Source organism: Diceros bicornis, chromosome 2 (genome assembly GCF_020826845.1).
Source record: "Diceros bicornis minor isolate mBicDic1 chromosome 2, mDicBic1.mat.cur, whole genome shotgun sequence".
Classification (NCBI taxonomy): Eukaryota; Metazoa; Chordata; class Mammalia; order Perissodactyla; family Rhinocerotidae; genus Diceros; species Diceros bicornis.
The window spans coordinates 63,129,958-63,145,892 of NC_080741.1; the positions used below are offsets into that span (position 1 = coordinate 63,129,958).

At 42.3% G+C, this 15,935-nt stretch overlaps 1 protein-coding gene across 4 annotated transcripts in view; it reads left to right on the forward strand.

The window, feature by feature from the left end:
* Window positions 1-15,935, forward strand: part of ATXN7 (ataxin 7) — a 141,772-nt gene that overhangs the window by 73,754 nt on the left and 52,083 nt on the right. For all 4 annotated transcript variants that reach the window (XR_009222871.1, XM_058562374.1, XM_058562387.1 and 1 more), the window contains one exon: window positions 11,872-11,976. Coding sequence is in view for 3 of the 4 variants with exons in the window: in XM_058562374.1 (XP_058418357.1) it covers window positions 11,872-11,976 (105 nt within the window). In the remaining variant the exon portion in view is untranslated. The remainder of the gene's footprint in view (window positions 1-11,871; window positions 11,977-15,935) is intronic.

Consider the following 15,935-nt stretch of genomic DNA (forward strand, 5'->3'; position numbering starts at 1 on the left):
AAGGGGATCAGTGCCCTTATAATTATAAGAGGCTCCAGAGAGCTCCCTTGCCCCTTCCTCCATGTGGAGGACACAGTAAAAAGGCCACTATGAACCAGGAGGCAGGCTCTCTCACCAGGCATCAAATTTGCTGGCACCTGAATCTTGGACTTCCCAGCTTCCAGCATTGTGAGAAATAAATGTTTGTAAGCCACCCAGTCTGTGGTATTTCATTATAGCAACCTGAACAGACTAAGGCAATTTTGTATCCTGTGATCTTACTAAACTGGTAAATTCTAGGAGGTTTTTTATAGATTCCGTGTGATTTTCTGCATAAACCATCAGGTCATCTGCAAATAGGGACAGTTTTATTTCTTCCTTTCCAATCTGTATGCCTTTTATTTCCTCTTCTTGCCTTATTTCTGTGGCTAGAACTTCAGTACTATGCTGAATAGCAGTGATGAGAGTGAATGTCCTTGCCTTGTTTCTGATCTTACGAGGAAGCAGGCAGTCTTTCTCCATTAAGTATGATGAGGTAGGTTTTTTGGAAATGTTCTTGATGGTGTTAAGGAAGGTCCCCTCTATTCCTAGTTATCTGGGGTGTGTTTTTGTTTTGTGTTGTTTTGTATCATGAATACTCTTTGTGTGTCAATTATTATGGTAGGATGATTTTTCTTCTTTAGCCTGTTAATATTGTGGATTACATTGTTTGGTTATGGCTTATTTGAAGTATCTTGTTTAGTTTCCAAGTGTTTGGAAATTTTCTTGTTATCTTTCTGTTACTGATTTCTAATTTGATTCCATTGTGGTCAGAGAACATACTTGGGATGATTTTAATTCTTTTAAATTTGTTGAGTTTTGTGGCCCAAGATATGGTCTATATAAGGCTGACCATCTAAAAACATAAAAATAGGTCAACAGACAATGCCATTCCATAGTTACTGCTGTTCTTAGTTGTATGAGAGCCATGGGTTTTCTGCATACAAGATACCTGGCAGATATAGTGTTGCTGTATTGACTGCCTTTTGAACAAAAGAAGGCATGGTGTTCTTAACTGAGTCATGAGGTTATAACCGTAACTATAACAATAATGATAATAATAAAATTAACACTACTCTTTATTGAACCCTTATATACACTCTGCTTACTGTGTTTAGACAAACATAGAGCCAGGCGTTTTACATGAATTATCTCATTCAATCCAACAGTCTACTGAGATAGATGCCATTGTTTTCACCGTTTTTCAAGTGCAGAAACTGGATGTCTATAGGTTAAGTACCTGGCTTGAGGTAACCATACCCGTGAAGTGGTAAACTCTCTTACAGCCCACATCTTACCATAGGCTACAAGCTTAGTTGAATGGTAGTGATGCAGATAATATTCAGTAAGGCTTTTGGCAGGCACTTCAACATTTAGAACACACGGCATTTCAGGCTTAGTTTCTGACTTGAAAGGTCAGAATTTTTTTTTTTTCTTGTAAGGAGATCAGCCCTAAGCTAACATCTGCCAATCCTCCTCTTCTTTTTTTTTTTTTTTTTTTTGCTGAGGAAGACTGGCCCTGGGCTAACATCTGTGCCCATCTTCCTCCACTTTATATGGGACGCCGCCACAGCATGGCTTGCCAGGCAGTGCATCGGTGAGCGCCAGGGATCCAAACTGGCGAACCCCGGGCTGCCGCAGCGCAGTGCATGCACTTAACCGCTTGTGCCACCGGGCCAGCCCTGAAAGGTCAGAATTTGCTGACAGTATTTTGAGTAGCTTAAGGTACACAGGAGACAGCCTATCATGTGTACTGCCATGTTGGTCACCTCTATAGCCCTACCTGCCTTCCCTAACCCAGGTTCCCTAGCATTTTGGTATTTGCCTCCTGTTCTAACCCAGATGCTATATCTTAATTTTAGTACAAGCAGTGACAACAATAGCTTGGTGGCTTTTACCTATGGAGGGTCACTATAAGGTTGACCATTTGTAATTAGTGATTAATAAATATTAGGACTATTTTTTCCTATCTCTTTGGTCCCTGGTTGCTTTTTTACTTGAAACATCTCATTTTTCTCTTTTTTTAATCTGATTTTTATTGACTGCTTTAATTCAGACAGGGGGCCAAATCATATACATTTTGGCAGCTTGTTAATTGGCCTTTTTTGTTCCTGGTTGGTTCCATCGTTTAATGTCTTATGGTCAAAGGAAATTCCAGTTCCCTTTAATTATTGGAACTGAGGATATGAATTAGGGAGAAGTGTGTGTGGAGGGTGGAAATCAAATTTTATTTTATCCTTTCTCAGTTGAGACATTAAAGCTCATTTAACAGCAATTAAAAATGTTTTTTTATATCATTGATCTTACTTTTGATTATCCAGAATTGAGAGTTACCATTTGAAATACATTTGGGACTGGCTACAGTAAAAGCTCAGTTATGTGCAGACCAGCCTTCCAGGTCTGTCAGGTTGCTTAGAAGTGTTTCATACACCAATGGGGCTGAGAGTCCGGATATCTAAAGAAACTTTTGAGTAGCAATGAGAGCAGACAGTCCAGAGGTAGCCTCAGAAGTCTGCTGTCCAATGGGATGCCTTGGTTGGCTTTGATTAAACAAGGCAGAAGAGCAGAGATTCCCTGGGAGAGGCAGAGAAGGCACTGAGCAGAGGAGAGGCTCATGTAGTGAGGTGGTGAAGAGCATGTACCTTGGAGTAGCCTACCTTCAATCCCAGCTCCTCCGCGTACTGGCTCTGTGCCTTAAGGCAGGTAATCTCCTTGTGCCCCGCTTGCCTTATCTTTCAAGTGGGGATAGCAACCGTGAGAGGTAGATGGTATTGTGAAGATCTAGTGAGTTAATACTTAGCATTGTACCTGGAACATAGGAAGTACCCAGTAATTGCAAACTTTTATTATTTTTGTTATATGTATTAATGCTTCTCAGGGCTTTTTGGTGGTGGTGTCATTTTTGTTCACTGATAGACACCCAGTACCTAGAATAGTATCTAGGCACAGTAGACATTCAATACATGAATGAATGAATGATGTATAGAGAGTACTTGCCATGGTACCTGACACATAGTAAGTACTTAATACATAGTGTTATAAGAGATGGTGGTTGTAGACCAGCAGAGATGAGAAGCAGTGGCGAGTGTAACCCACTGACAATAAAAATAGAAATAATTATAATCGTAACAGGTAAGACAGATCTAGACATTCTCTGTGCCAGTCACAGTTCTAAGAGCTTTGTGTATACTAACTCACTTCGTCCTCATAACTACCCATTAAGGTAACTACTATTATCATCCCCATTTTACAGATGAGGATATTGAAGCAGAGGAACTTGCCCAGTGTCACACTCCTAGTTAGTGATGGTGTTGGGATTTGAACTCAGGAAGTCTGATCCAGAGGCCTTCCTTTTTTTTTTTTTTCTTTTTTTTTTTTGTGAGGAAGATCAGCCATGAGCTAACATCCATGCCAATCCTCCTCTTTTTGCTGAGGAAGACTGGCCCTGAGCTAACATCCGTGCCGATCTTCCTCCACTTTATGTGGGACGCTGCGCAGCATGGCCTGACAAGCGGTGCATTGGTGTGCGCCCGGGATCCAAACTTAACTGCTATGCCACCCCCAGAGGGCTTTCTCAAATTCTTTTGTTGAGAACCTGCTGTATGCCAGGCACTCTGTTGTGCAGACATGGCCCCCTCCCTCATGGAACTTACATCTTAGTAAGGGAGATAGCCAAAACACAAGTAACTAATGAGTGAAAAGAGAGAATTGTCTGAAAAGATAAGGTCCTGCTTTAAATCAGGTGATGGAATGTAAGCTGAGACCTGGAGCCAGCCAGGCAATGCATTCCGCACAGAGGGAACAGGATTAGCAAAGGCCATCAGGTGGGAAAGTGGTTGGCGTAATTGTCAAGGAGATTAGAATTCTGGAGTGGAAAGTAGGAGGAGAGTGCCATGTCTCGAGGTTGCAGAGGTCAGGCAGGGCCTTCTGAGCGTTGGTTTTCATTCTGTCTACGTTGGAGAACCACTAAGGGGTTTAATCAGACCAGGTAACATTTGTGATTTAAAAAAATCATTGGTGGGCCGGCCCCGTGGCTTAGCAGTTAAGTGCGCTCGCTCTGCTGCTGGCGGCCCGGGTTCAGATCCCGGGCGCGCACCGACGCACCGCTTCTCCGGCCATGCTGAGGCCGCGTCCCACATACAGCAACTAGAAGGATGTGCAGCTATGACATACAACTATCTACTGGGGCTTTGGGGGAAAAAAATCAAATAAAATAATTTAAAAAAAAAATGATTGGTTACTGTGTGTGGGGGGGGAGATGGAATACACAGAAGGGAGCACAGGTACTGTTTAGATCAAAGGCCAGAGGACAGTGATGGGGAAGATGATAAAAGATAGCTCACATTTACAAAGTAGTTTGCACTGTTCTGAGCATTTTATATATATTCATTAGTACCCACAGTAACCTATGAGGTAAGTACTATTACTTTACCCATGTATAAATGAGGAAACCAAGGTAAAAAGGCTAGTTAAGTGGCAGGGCTGGGATTTGAATGCAGCCAGTCTGGCTCAGAGGTTTGTGCCTTTAACTGCTAGGCACTATTGCCTTATCAAACTCAGTTCTTCCATCTGTGTCTCCCACCATTCACGCATCCACATTAGCTGCAGTGAGGAAGGAAGAAACTGCAGACCCATGTTTGGCTTCCTCCCTCTGCCTCACCCCCCATCCGTGGTCTCCTGAGCTCTTTGCAGGGTCTTTGAGAGCATGTCTTCAGTCTGCTTTCCCCCATCTTCATCACACAGGCACTTCCTGTCTCACTCGGACTTTTGCATCAGCCCTTGAGGACCACCCTCCCACTTTAGATAAGTCGATTCACACTCATGCCAGACTGACCTTTTGTATCACGTGGCTTCCTTGCTTAAGATCTTGGGTTCTCCCTGGCTTGCATGGTAGAGCTTAAACTGTGAAGCATGGGCCTTGATCCTCTGCAGAGAGAGGGCCAGCGAGTCTCCTCTGCCGCTCCCTTGCCTGTCATTGCTTGAGGGAGGACTGTGTGGTCAGCAGTAGGAGCACAAGACCACTTGAGAGTTAAGCTCACATTGTAAAATAGTTGCTCTTGGGTGTATATATCAATCTCCTGTGATTTTAATTAGTGAGAGCTGGGACTGTTGCAGCAGACATTTGTAGTGTTATATTTTGTGTTTTTGTTTCTTTTGCTAACATTTATTGAGTGTTTACTATGTGCTCAGCACTGAGTGCTCTCCATGGATTAGTTCATTTCATCTTCACAATAACACTGTGAAATATGGGTCCTGTTAACTGTATTTTATAGATGAGGAAGCTGAAGTTCAGAGAGGTTAAATAATTTAGCTATGTTGACATAGCTAGTAAGAGAGAGAATAGAAGACTTGAATCCAAGTAGTCTGACTCCAGAACTGCTCTTAGTTACTGCATTGCACACACTAGCAAAAGAGAATTTGCTAATATGCATATTAGACAATCAGACCCTGAAACATGAAATTTTACCAGAAACTGCCTCTAGGAATAGGATTGTGTGTTCAAGGGAAGCCTTCTTACCCTTGAACTTGAGTCTCACTGGGCATACCCAATTCTAGTGGATGACTGTGTCATTAAATGACATAAAGGCACAGTTATAACCTTGACTTATGATGGCACCACAGAGACTTAATCTAATACTTCAGTTATTATCCATCAAATAATATTTAACACTTTCATTTGCTGCTTCCTATCTGTCAAGTTAGATGTTGTTAGGCACTGTCACTAGAGCAGAAAACAAGACAAATGTGGAACTTAGTCTAGCGGGAGGAGATCAAGGCTCACACAGCTAGGTGGATACTTACAAACAGGAGATGGTGCTGTGTAGCAAGGCTAAGCCAGTGCTCTGAGAGCATGTAACAGGGTCCTGCCTACCCAGATCTCCAAGGAAGTGACATTGAGGCTGAGACAAAATCAAGTAAAGCAGCAAGCCAGCAAGCCAGGTAAAGATCTGGAGAAAGTGATTTCCAGGCAGAGGGAACAGCAAGTGCCAGGGCACTGTGATAGAAGAGAGCATGGTATGCTCCAGGAACAAAACGAAGGCCAGAAGGGCCAGATGTGGAGATCCAGTGGGGAGAGAGGCAGGTCCAAGTTGTTCAAGGCCTTGTGGGCCAGGTCAGGGATCTTAGTTTTTAACCTAAGAGTAACTGGAAGCTATGGAAGACTTCCAAATGCCAGCCATTACTTCACAAACACAGCAAGAGCTCATGTCTCAGGATCTGTGCTAGGTAAGGCAAGGGGTCCGCCATCAGACAGGGCTACAGAGGTGTCCACTTATAAATTACCATTCATAAATCATAAATGAGTGAGTGAAGGACTATAACAGAGGTAGGAAGGTATGAGTAAGAGCACAGCAGAAACGGCATTGGAGCTGGTTCTTATTGAATGGTGGGAACTCCAGAAAGAAAAGAGAAAAGCTTTCCATGCTACAGGTACTGTTCTGGCCAAGAGGTAGGATTGTGGGAGAACACTGCAGGTTCTGAGAAAGCCGAGACAGTCTTGAGCCTGGAGCAGGTTGACTCAGACTGGAGAGATTGGAGGAGCCAGAGTTCTAGGGCCTTGCTTGCAGAGATGTAGGTCAGGGGTCCAAGCCCCACTTTGGAGCCAGCATAAGTCTTCAAGGAGAGGAATGGGATTATTGTTTTGTAGGTCCATGGCTTTGGCAGCAGAGTGGAGGAGGCTAAGGAAGGCAGAAACTCTGGACCTGTTAGGAGATCTGTCCTGGTGTGTGGAGGCCACCAGGCCCTGAGCTCTGGGCACTGGCAGTGGGAGTGGCATGGAGGAGGAAGATTCTGGCAGTGTTTCTGGGAGAATGTTGGGAATTGCCTGGACTTTTGAGCCCAACAGGCTTGGGTCAAATTTTGACTCTGCCACTTACTTGCTTGTGAGGTCTCAGTATCTGTGTGCCTTAGTTTCCTGAGCAATACAATGGAGGTATATAACTCCTATCTCACAGGCTGTAGGGCGACATTGAGTGAGTACTTCCTAGGGCCTTCTAAGGCTTGGCATGTATTAATTCTCTTAATCTTTCTACTCTATGAAGTACCGGGTAAATTAGGTACTGTGATCATCACCATTTGACAAATGGAGACTGAAGTTCAAATAGGTTATAGGACTTGTCCAAGGTCATGTTGGAGTCAGAGTGATAGGGAGTGACCCACACTGTTAGCCGCTCTGCTTAAATACCTGTGATAGAGTAGCTAATTGAGGAGGGGGAGGGGGCAGCCCTTTGGAAAGATGACAGCTGAGCCAAGACCTGGTGTGAGAATGCACCAGGCATCTTTGAAGAGCAAGGGCAGAGCCTGGCTGAGAAAGAACTTTCTGGGTCTAAGGAGAGAATGGAGGTCATTGTGCCTGGGGCAGAGTGAGCCAAGGAGAGAGGAACAAGGAATAAAGGAACAGAGTGAGAGGGAGGTGAGGGAGATGGACGAACATCTGGCAGGGCCTTGGGGGCTATGGTAAGGGCTGGGATTTTATTCCGAGAGGAGTGGGAAGCCACTGGAGAATTTTTAACGGTAATGACGTGATCTGTTGGAGGACTTGAAAGAACCACTCTGGCAGCTGTGTGGAAGGGATTGTAGACCACCTAGGAGACTTCTTCCATAGTCCATTGGAAAGGTGCTGGTGTTAAGCTCTTACAGCAGTGGCCTAGATAATGAAGAGAGGAAGACAAATTTTAGAGTAGAGCTGACTGGACCTGCTGGTAGCCTGGAAGTGATGAAGGAAAGAAGAGTCAGAGATGACATCTGGGTTTTTAGTTTGAGCAATTGAGGGGATGAATGGTGTCATTTATCCAAAAGGGGGAAAGTTTTTGGGGGTGGAGAACAGGGCAGAGTGGAAAGTTAAGTTCTCTTGGACATGCTTGTTCCGTTTGAGATGTATATAGCCATCCAGATGGCAGTGTCTAGTTGACAGTCAGTCTAGACAGAGCTAGGGAGCCATCTGGGCTAGAGATAGAAATGTGGGAGTCATTGGCATGTAGAAGTTTGGGAGTGTGGGAGAAGGGAGACACCCAGGGTACTGCAAGGGTGAAATGCTTTGCTATAACACTCAAGTTTTGTTACTAGGTACAGACCTTGGAATGGGGATAGCAGCACCAAAGTATCTGAATACCTTCACTCCTGTTCAGGGTCTGGTTTCGGAGAGAGGGCCTTCATTCCATGTGTGACTATGGAGTCTCTGCACACATGTGCTCATGTGTCCATGTACTTACATCCGTTCCTTCCTACTATGCTGGCCTGGGGTCTCCAAAGTATAGGATGGCCTAGATATGGGTGCTGGACTACTCACTAATTGGAAGATTGGGGCGACCTGAATCCTGAGAAAGATTTAGGGCTTACAAGCAATAGAATTCATTCTTTCAAATTAGTTCAGAGTCCATGAGGTCAAGTACAATTTTAAAACTTTTCATTATTTTGAAGTATATAGTGGTTTAAGTTGTGTATTTAAAGTATATCTTGTAAACTTCTTTTTTTTAACTCAGTAGGAACTTGTTTTTATCAACTCTATTTTATTTTCTGTTGTAAAGCAAGCTTGGCATTTGGGCAAGTTCCATATGTTAATTTGTAGATGGGCTGGTTGTGAACTTACGCTTTAAAAATATTCAGAAACATACATACTGTCTTTCACAAAAATTATTTCATTTTCTCTGTTGCCACAACATTCCACACTCTGTTCCTGTTGCTAAGGCCTCTGGAATGTCCCAGTGCAGAAAAAGGATATAGAACTCCTTTTTTTCTTTTTGCTGAAGAAGACATTTTATTTAAATTATTTTGTATCCTCTAGGTTACTTCCAAATATGGATATCTGAAAATGAAGAATTTAGAAAGCTAAAATTAAAGTTGCTATATATTTTCCTAACAGGAACTCAGTATCATAAGGTAGCATCAACTGGATTTAAGTATACCATCTTTCTTTCCACAGGGATTCTGTGTGTGCATGCACACACGTGCACACACATGCAGGCTTTTTCGGGAGATGTGATATGCTAGTGAGAGATTAAGACTGAGTTCACAGATAGTGCAAAACTGAATTTGAGTCCTGGTTGTGCTTTCTTGCTGGGTGATATTAGATAAGTTCACATCTCCATCAGTAAAATGAGGGTTATATTTTAGGATAAACCATATAAAAAATGCTTAGCACAGGTCCTGGCACAGAGTAGGCTCTCAGTAAATGCCAGCTGTTTATCATTATGGTTAGCATCATTACTGTCGTCATTAATTGCAGATGACCTTAAGTTTTGAGGAAATTGAAATTTTACACAAGTATAGATTGCTGATCCCTTACAGAATGACCCTAACTCTCTTAGTTTTATTAGTGTTTCTAAGTCTCACAAAAGGATCAAAGGAATCAGGGCAAAAAAGAACGATTTTCTACATAAATGTCATGGTTGCCAATTGAATTCTTAATACTTGAGAGAATTGGTACAGTTTTTCATTTTTTTAAAATGGCCCTATTTATAAAAGGCTTGAGGGGCTAGTCCCCAGAAGTATCTCATATCTGGCAAAGTGATATATTTTAAACAGTATTGCTTGACATTGAGTGCTGTGGGAAACCATACAAACCAGTACATTGCAGAGGCCTAAATCTAAACTGAGACTGCTTAGTTTAATGCTATTTTAACTACTATTTAATTAATAAAACTGAGTCGATTCATTAATCAAACTGTTGATTTGATATTTATAGGCATTTCATGCTTTTCAGCTGTAAATTATGAGTGTTTTCCCATTTCTGTAATTCACATTTTCCTTTTAATTGTCCTGTATCAGAGTTATTTAGCACAGAGGTATGTGGAACTTAAGGTAAACTACTTTAAATTTTTATTTTCAAAATGAAATGTCAGGGCCGGCCCGGTGGCATAGTGGTTAACTTCACACACTCTGCTTCGGCAGCCCGAGTTTTGCAGGTTCGGATCCAGGCGTGGACCTACACACTGCTCATCAAGCCACACTGTGGCAGGTGTCCCACATATAAAGTGGAGGACGATGGGCATGGATGTTAGCCCAGGGCCAATCTTCTTCAGCAAAAAGAGGATTGGCAACAGATGTTAGCTCAAGGCTAATCTTCCTCACCAAAAAAAAAAAAAAAAAGGGAAAGGAAATGTCAAGAGACTGTAGCCATAGAAAATGGCTTATTACATGTTGATCATTATATGGATATAATATTTCCCCTTCTCCCATATATGCTATTTTTAACTCACTGTGGGCATGCTTTCAAGGAAAATAACACATTGTTTGGCTCTTATTTTTCATTAAATTATTAAGCTTAGTCACAGAAGTCAGCAGTCTACTAGAAGATTCTTATGTTATCTAATCAGTTTATGCAATCAAAGGTGTTCAGCCCTGACATTCTAACTTATTGGAGTTGGAATCTGGAAGGAATTTCTAGAAATCATATTCCTCTGGTCTTCAAGGACCAAATCCAAGCCATCATTATGAGTCAGAACTGAAACCCAGCTTAGACAAAGTACTTCACCTCTCTGTGAATCAGTTTCCTCCTCTTTCGAATAGGGTTATACTGGTATCTGCCTCAGTAGTTGTGAGGATAGAATGAGATAATAGCACATAGAAACTGCTCAGTGCTGCTGCTGCATCCCCGAATCAGGTTGGTCCCTGGTATAGTTCAGATTTATAGCTAGCTACCTGTGCAATTCAGTGTAGTAGAAACTGTTTAAGAACATCCGAGCTATAGCCATGTGTAGATATTAGATCAATAATTTGATATTTTAGAGATTATCATCAGTTTACATCTCCTCAGGGCATTTTCTTTTTCTTTTAAAACCATTAGGATCACCCAAGCTAGAGAAAGTGTGAAATTAAATTTTACAGAAAAGAAAGCAGAGGCTAATTAGCTTTTTGGATCTTTTTCCCCCTTTAAACTTGGTATTTGGTCTACCAAAATATTTGCCTAATTGAAATGTGCTAATTAGCTGTTCATTGCACATATTCTATGTAGCGCATATAGTGTAAAATACTTGCTTAAAATCACCAATTTTGAAACATTTAAAAGATTTAGATTCTGGATGTTAACTGTTAGCTCTGTTCCCTAGATTGTTGTTGATAATTAATTGTTCATGGTTAGGACTTTTTAGTTAACCATATATTACCAAGTACAAGTTACTTTCAGTTTTTATGTCTATGCAGATAGTTTAGTTTCACATTTGTGTTTTAAGTTAACTTCTTACTATAAAAAATCCAACTTGTATCTTACGCTATTCTAGTAACCAGACTGAGATTAATGTATGAACTGCTGTGTTTGTACTAAAGTTCCGTCTGTCCACTGGCATCAGTATGTAAGCAAAAGGACTAGAAGTTGTTGTGACCTGAAAAAAGAGTATAAAAATAATTTTCTTTGTATTAAATGTTGATGGAAACCAGCAATTTTACTCTTCAGTGAAACCTCTGCTTCCTTTCGTAACTGTTCCATGGAACTCAGAGACCAGATGGCTGGAATAGAATGCGTAGTTAAACAAATGAAACCATTAGATGGTTCAGCTTTGTAAATTGCTAAGCATTGTATGTGGTTGCAGATTCTTCCCCATCACCCTTGGTAGAGTTCATCTAAAGTTGCTTTATTGTGTGACTATATTCATTGTTTGCATTTTAATAGATTTCTGTGTTTCACTTCATACTAATGATTTTTGGTGTGTTTTATTTTGAAGGGGTGTTTCTATAAGCCTGATTTGATTTCTCTCTTAATAGTCATTATGTGCCACATCAGTTACTTTTAAACTGGTGTAACATTTGTCCTGGTGCACTTCATCATAAGGCAGCTCCTCTAGAAAGTATCGCCACCCCAAATGGTTTCATGTTCATCAGAACCAGATGAGCGAGTGATGCCTTCTTTCTCTGTTGCAGACATGCCAATATTTGGTCTCTGTCCAGCCCACGATGATTTCTACTTGGTGGTATGTAACGACTGTAATCAGGTTGTCAAACCGCAGGCCTTTCAATCACATTATGGTAAGTGCTTAACCATTTAAAAATCATTCTTAGAGGGTAAAAGGTAAAGCAGGATTAAACTGAAGGCCAGTGACAGGATAGGCAGGATATAATATCCTTCCCCCTGTCAAGAAGCAGGCTTTCTAATTCATTGAATGGGTTAATGCCTGTCTGATGTTGGATTTTGTTCTTGAGTTTTATTGAAAGTGATGTGCATTTTCTGATTTTTATTGAAATTAGACAGAGAAAAATGTATTTTATAAAATCACTTTTGAAATATTGCATAGTATAGTAAAAGATTTGTTTCCATCTATATCCCATGGCTGTGAATTTAGTGGATGGCAAAATTACACATACATACAAAGTATGGAGACATGGCTTTTTTAAAGGAAATGTGATTTTGAAGTTTCCAGGTTCAATAGTTCTAAGTCTGTCTTGATGTATGTTCTAATTTGAGAATATGGTGAAGCTCTGACATCTTCCCCATCAAAATGTACATGTACTTGAGAAGGAGGTATTGTGACTTCAGGGGTTTCCTCAGCCCCTGAGCCATCCCTGGGCTTCTAGGCTCCAAGCTTGTTATCTGGGTGTTTAATCATGGAATAATCCAAATAAGGTTGGTTTTCATTGTCATAATGCTACCTAAAGTGTTTAAAATAAAATTCTGATCATAAAACTTAGGGGTTTTTTTGTGTGTGAGGAAGATCAGCCCTGAGCTAACATCTGTTGCCAATCCTCCTCTTTTTTGCCGAGAAAGATTGGCCCTGGCCTAACATCCGTGCCCATCTTCCTCTACTTTATATGGGACGCCACCACAGCATGGCTTGATAGGCGGTGCGTTGGTGCGCACCTGGAATCTAAACCTGTGAACACTGGGCCACCAAAGCGGAGCACGCACACTTAACCGCTACGCCACCGGGCCGGCCCCAAAACTTAGTTTTATATCCAGTTTAGTAACAACTCAGATGTATTTTAGTGCCTACCTTGTTTTAGGCACTGGAGATACAGTGTGATTCCTACCTCCATGGAGTTTAAAATCTAGCTGGAGAGACAGGCAAAACTAACTAGACACATATTTTAAGTTATTTCCTCATTGTCCTCACTACTACAAATGCAAACTTGAGATAGAATGTTTAAGCAAAGCCTATGAAAAGGGGACCCTGGTGACCTGAGCCCTAAGTGATGAGAGCCACCGAAGCGACAATTAGAATAAGAGCATTTGAAACAGAGGGAAGAGCTGGTACCCAGGCCTGCAGAAGGCCAGTGTGGCTGGAGGTAGGTAGTGAAGGGAAGTAGAAACTAGAGAAGTCTGGCCTTGTAGGCAGGGACCCTGATCATGCACAGCGTTGTAGGCTAGAGTAAGAAGTTTGGAGGCATTGAAGGGTTTATGTAAGGGAGTAACACAGGCCCAGCCAGCCCTGGTGGTCAGTGGTTAAGATTTGGCGCTCTCACCGCCCCAGCTCACGTTCGTTTCCCGGTCAGGGAACCACACCACCTGTCTGTCCATTGTCATACTGTGGCGACTGCGTGTTGCTGTGATGCTGGAAGCTATGCCACTGATATTTCAAATACCAGCAGGATCATCCATGGTGGATAGGTTTCAGTGGAGCTTCCAAACTAAGACAGACTAGGAAGAAGGACCTGGCTACCCACTTAAGAAAAAACTGGCCGTGAAAACCCTATGAATAGCAGTGTTGTCTGATATGGTGCTGGAATGTGAGAGGATGGTGCAAAAAGACCAAGCAGGGTTCCACTCTGCTGTACACAGGGTCGCTAGGAGTCAGAATCCACTCGACAACACTAACAGCAACCACACAGGCCCACCTCACTGGTTGATTTACTGAGAGTAGATTGTGGGAGAAGAGTAGAAGCAGAGCAAATAGTTCAGAGGCAAGAGATAGTAGACTAAGGCTAAGGTAGGGCAGGAGAGCTGGAGACAGCATAGCTTTGGGATACATTTTTAAAACTAGAACTTACAGGGCTTGCTGTCAGGACAGCAGTTGTTTTAAGAGTCACACTGTCATAATCAACATTCCACCATTTTTTCCCAAGGAATAAATCTTTTATGTAATCATAAAAAGGTTCTTTGAGTTTCTGCTTCTGGGTGAGGCCCTGGGGTAGGCACCAGAGTGAGTACAAAGATGAATAAGATATTGTCTCCCTGCTTAAGATTCTCAGAGGCTAGTATTGGAAAAGGCAGTTAGTCAATTGCCAAGTATTTTGGAGTTAAGGATTTTGAAGCCAGACTATACTGGATTTAAATCTAAACTTGGAGGAACCATAGGTTAGTTCTTTGCCTTGAGCAAGTTTTCCAACCTTGGCTTCATTCTAATGTGGTAATGTTATAATGTGGGGATAGTAATAGGAATCTCATGGGTTCCCAGTGAGGATTAAATGAAGCAACATGAGTAAAGCCCCTCATACAATGCCTGATACATACTAGGTATGAGAGAAAGATAAAGGTACAGCTCTAGGTACAGGAAGGTATGTGTCTAAAGTCATACAGCAGTCCAAAGTCTTAAGAATAAAGAGGAATACAGATTGCTTCTTGATGAGTAACTCAGAGAAGACTTCTTAGAGAAAATAGCCTTCATGTTAGGCTATTCTGAAGAGTAGAATGGATTTTTTTTCCCATGTGCAAATTTTTTCCCTCAATTTTTAGATACATAATACATGTCCATTGTGGAAAATGCAGAAGATGCTTTTTAAAAATCACCTGTAATTCCCTAAAATGAGAAGTGTTTTGATGGAGATAGACAGGGCTGCCACATAGAGCTGCACAGTTTGTGCACTGAACAGCCATATTTGGTGGCCCCAGGTTGGCAACAGGGGTGACGTGAGCAAGTGCAGAGGCAGGAAATTCCAGGCTGTCTGGAATGTACTGCACGGAGTCTCTATTGGCCAGAGCCGATGTACCCACGTGTGGATGAGCTGTGTGCAAAGGCAGGCTGGGACTAGCTCAGAGAACCTCAGTGCTCATCAGACATCTCTGGCCTTGATGTGTGGGTGGGGACCTGCTGCAGGTTTTTTAGCACCAAACTGATGTGTCTTAGTGGTCCTCCAGAGGATTGATGGGCAAAGTGGATTGGAAGGGAGTGAGAGAGGAAACAGTAGTTTGAAAATAGCTGCAGTTTGGGTCAAGGCCCACTTAAAGGTGTCACCTCTTCCAGAGCTTCCAGAGCTTTCCTCAGGCGGAAAGGGGCCCTCTTTTTCCTCTCTTTCAGAAGCACTTCACTCAGTTGTTTCAGACATTTTATGGAGGTGATTTTCTTTATCTTCCTCTGTCTCTCTCATAGAATGTCAGTGTATTGGGGGTGGGAGCAGGGTGTCTTAAAATCATATTCCTACCCTTTTTCTCTACCAGTACCTAGCGTACACAGTGTCTTCTAATAAGATACTTTTTGAATGACAGGAATTGTGGTAACTTCAAATGTGTAAATGAGAAGGTATGAATGCAAGATTCACATACTCAGATGTCTTCTGTGGCTAGGCAGGAGATGCAGCTGATAAAGCCACTGGGTGAGGGGGCTTTGGTCCCTCTAGTGGCAAGGGAAATATTAAGGCTGTGTAAGAGGGAAGAGAGTCCTGGCGGAAGGATGAGGGCCAAGTGCTCTGAGAGGGATTTCGCTGGGCAGGAGTTCCCTCTTTGATGCAGCAGCCAAGGAGAAGACTGATGGAATGAGCACGAGGGTTGGAGATGGATAGGTGTGTGGGGGTGGGGGCAAATGCATGAAGTGGAGGGAGGCACCATGTGATGGCCCTGGAGTGGTTTGGGAGTGATGCCTTGCTCACCTGGAGGGAAGGAGAGGTGGGCAGAGTCCCCAGGACCAAGAACCATTCCCAGTGCTGCCTGTGTTTCTTCTGTCTTTGGGGACAGAGATTGGAACGGGAAAGAGTATTTTTGGAACCCATTCTTTTTTTGTTGTAATTCCAGAAGGCCCATTCTTACATGTTTGTTTTCTAGAGTTAACACCAAAAAA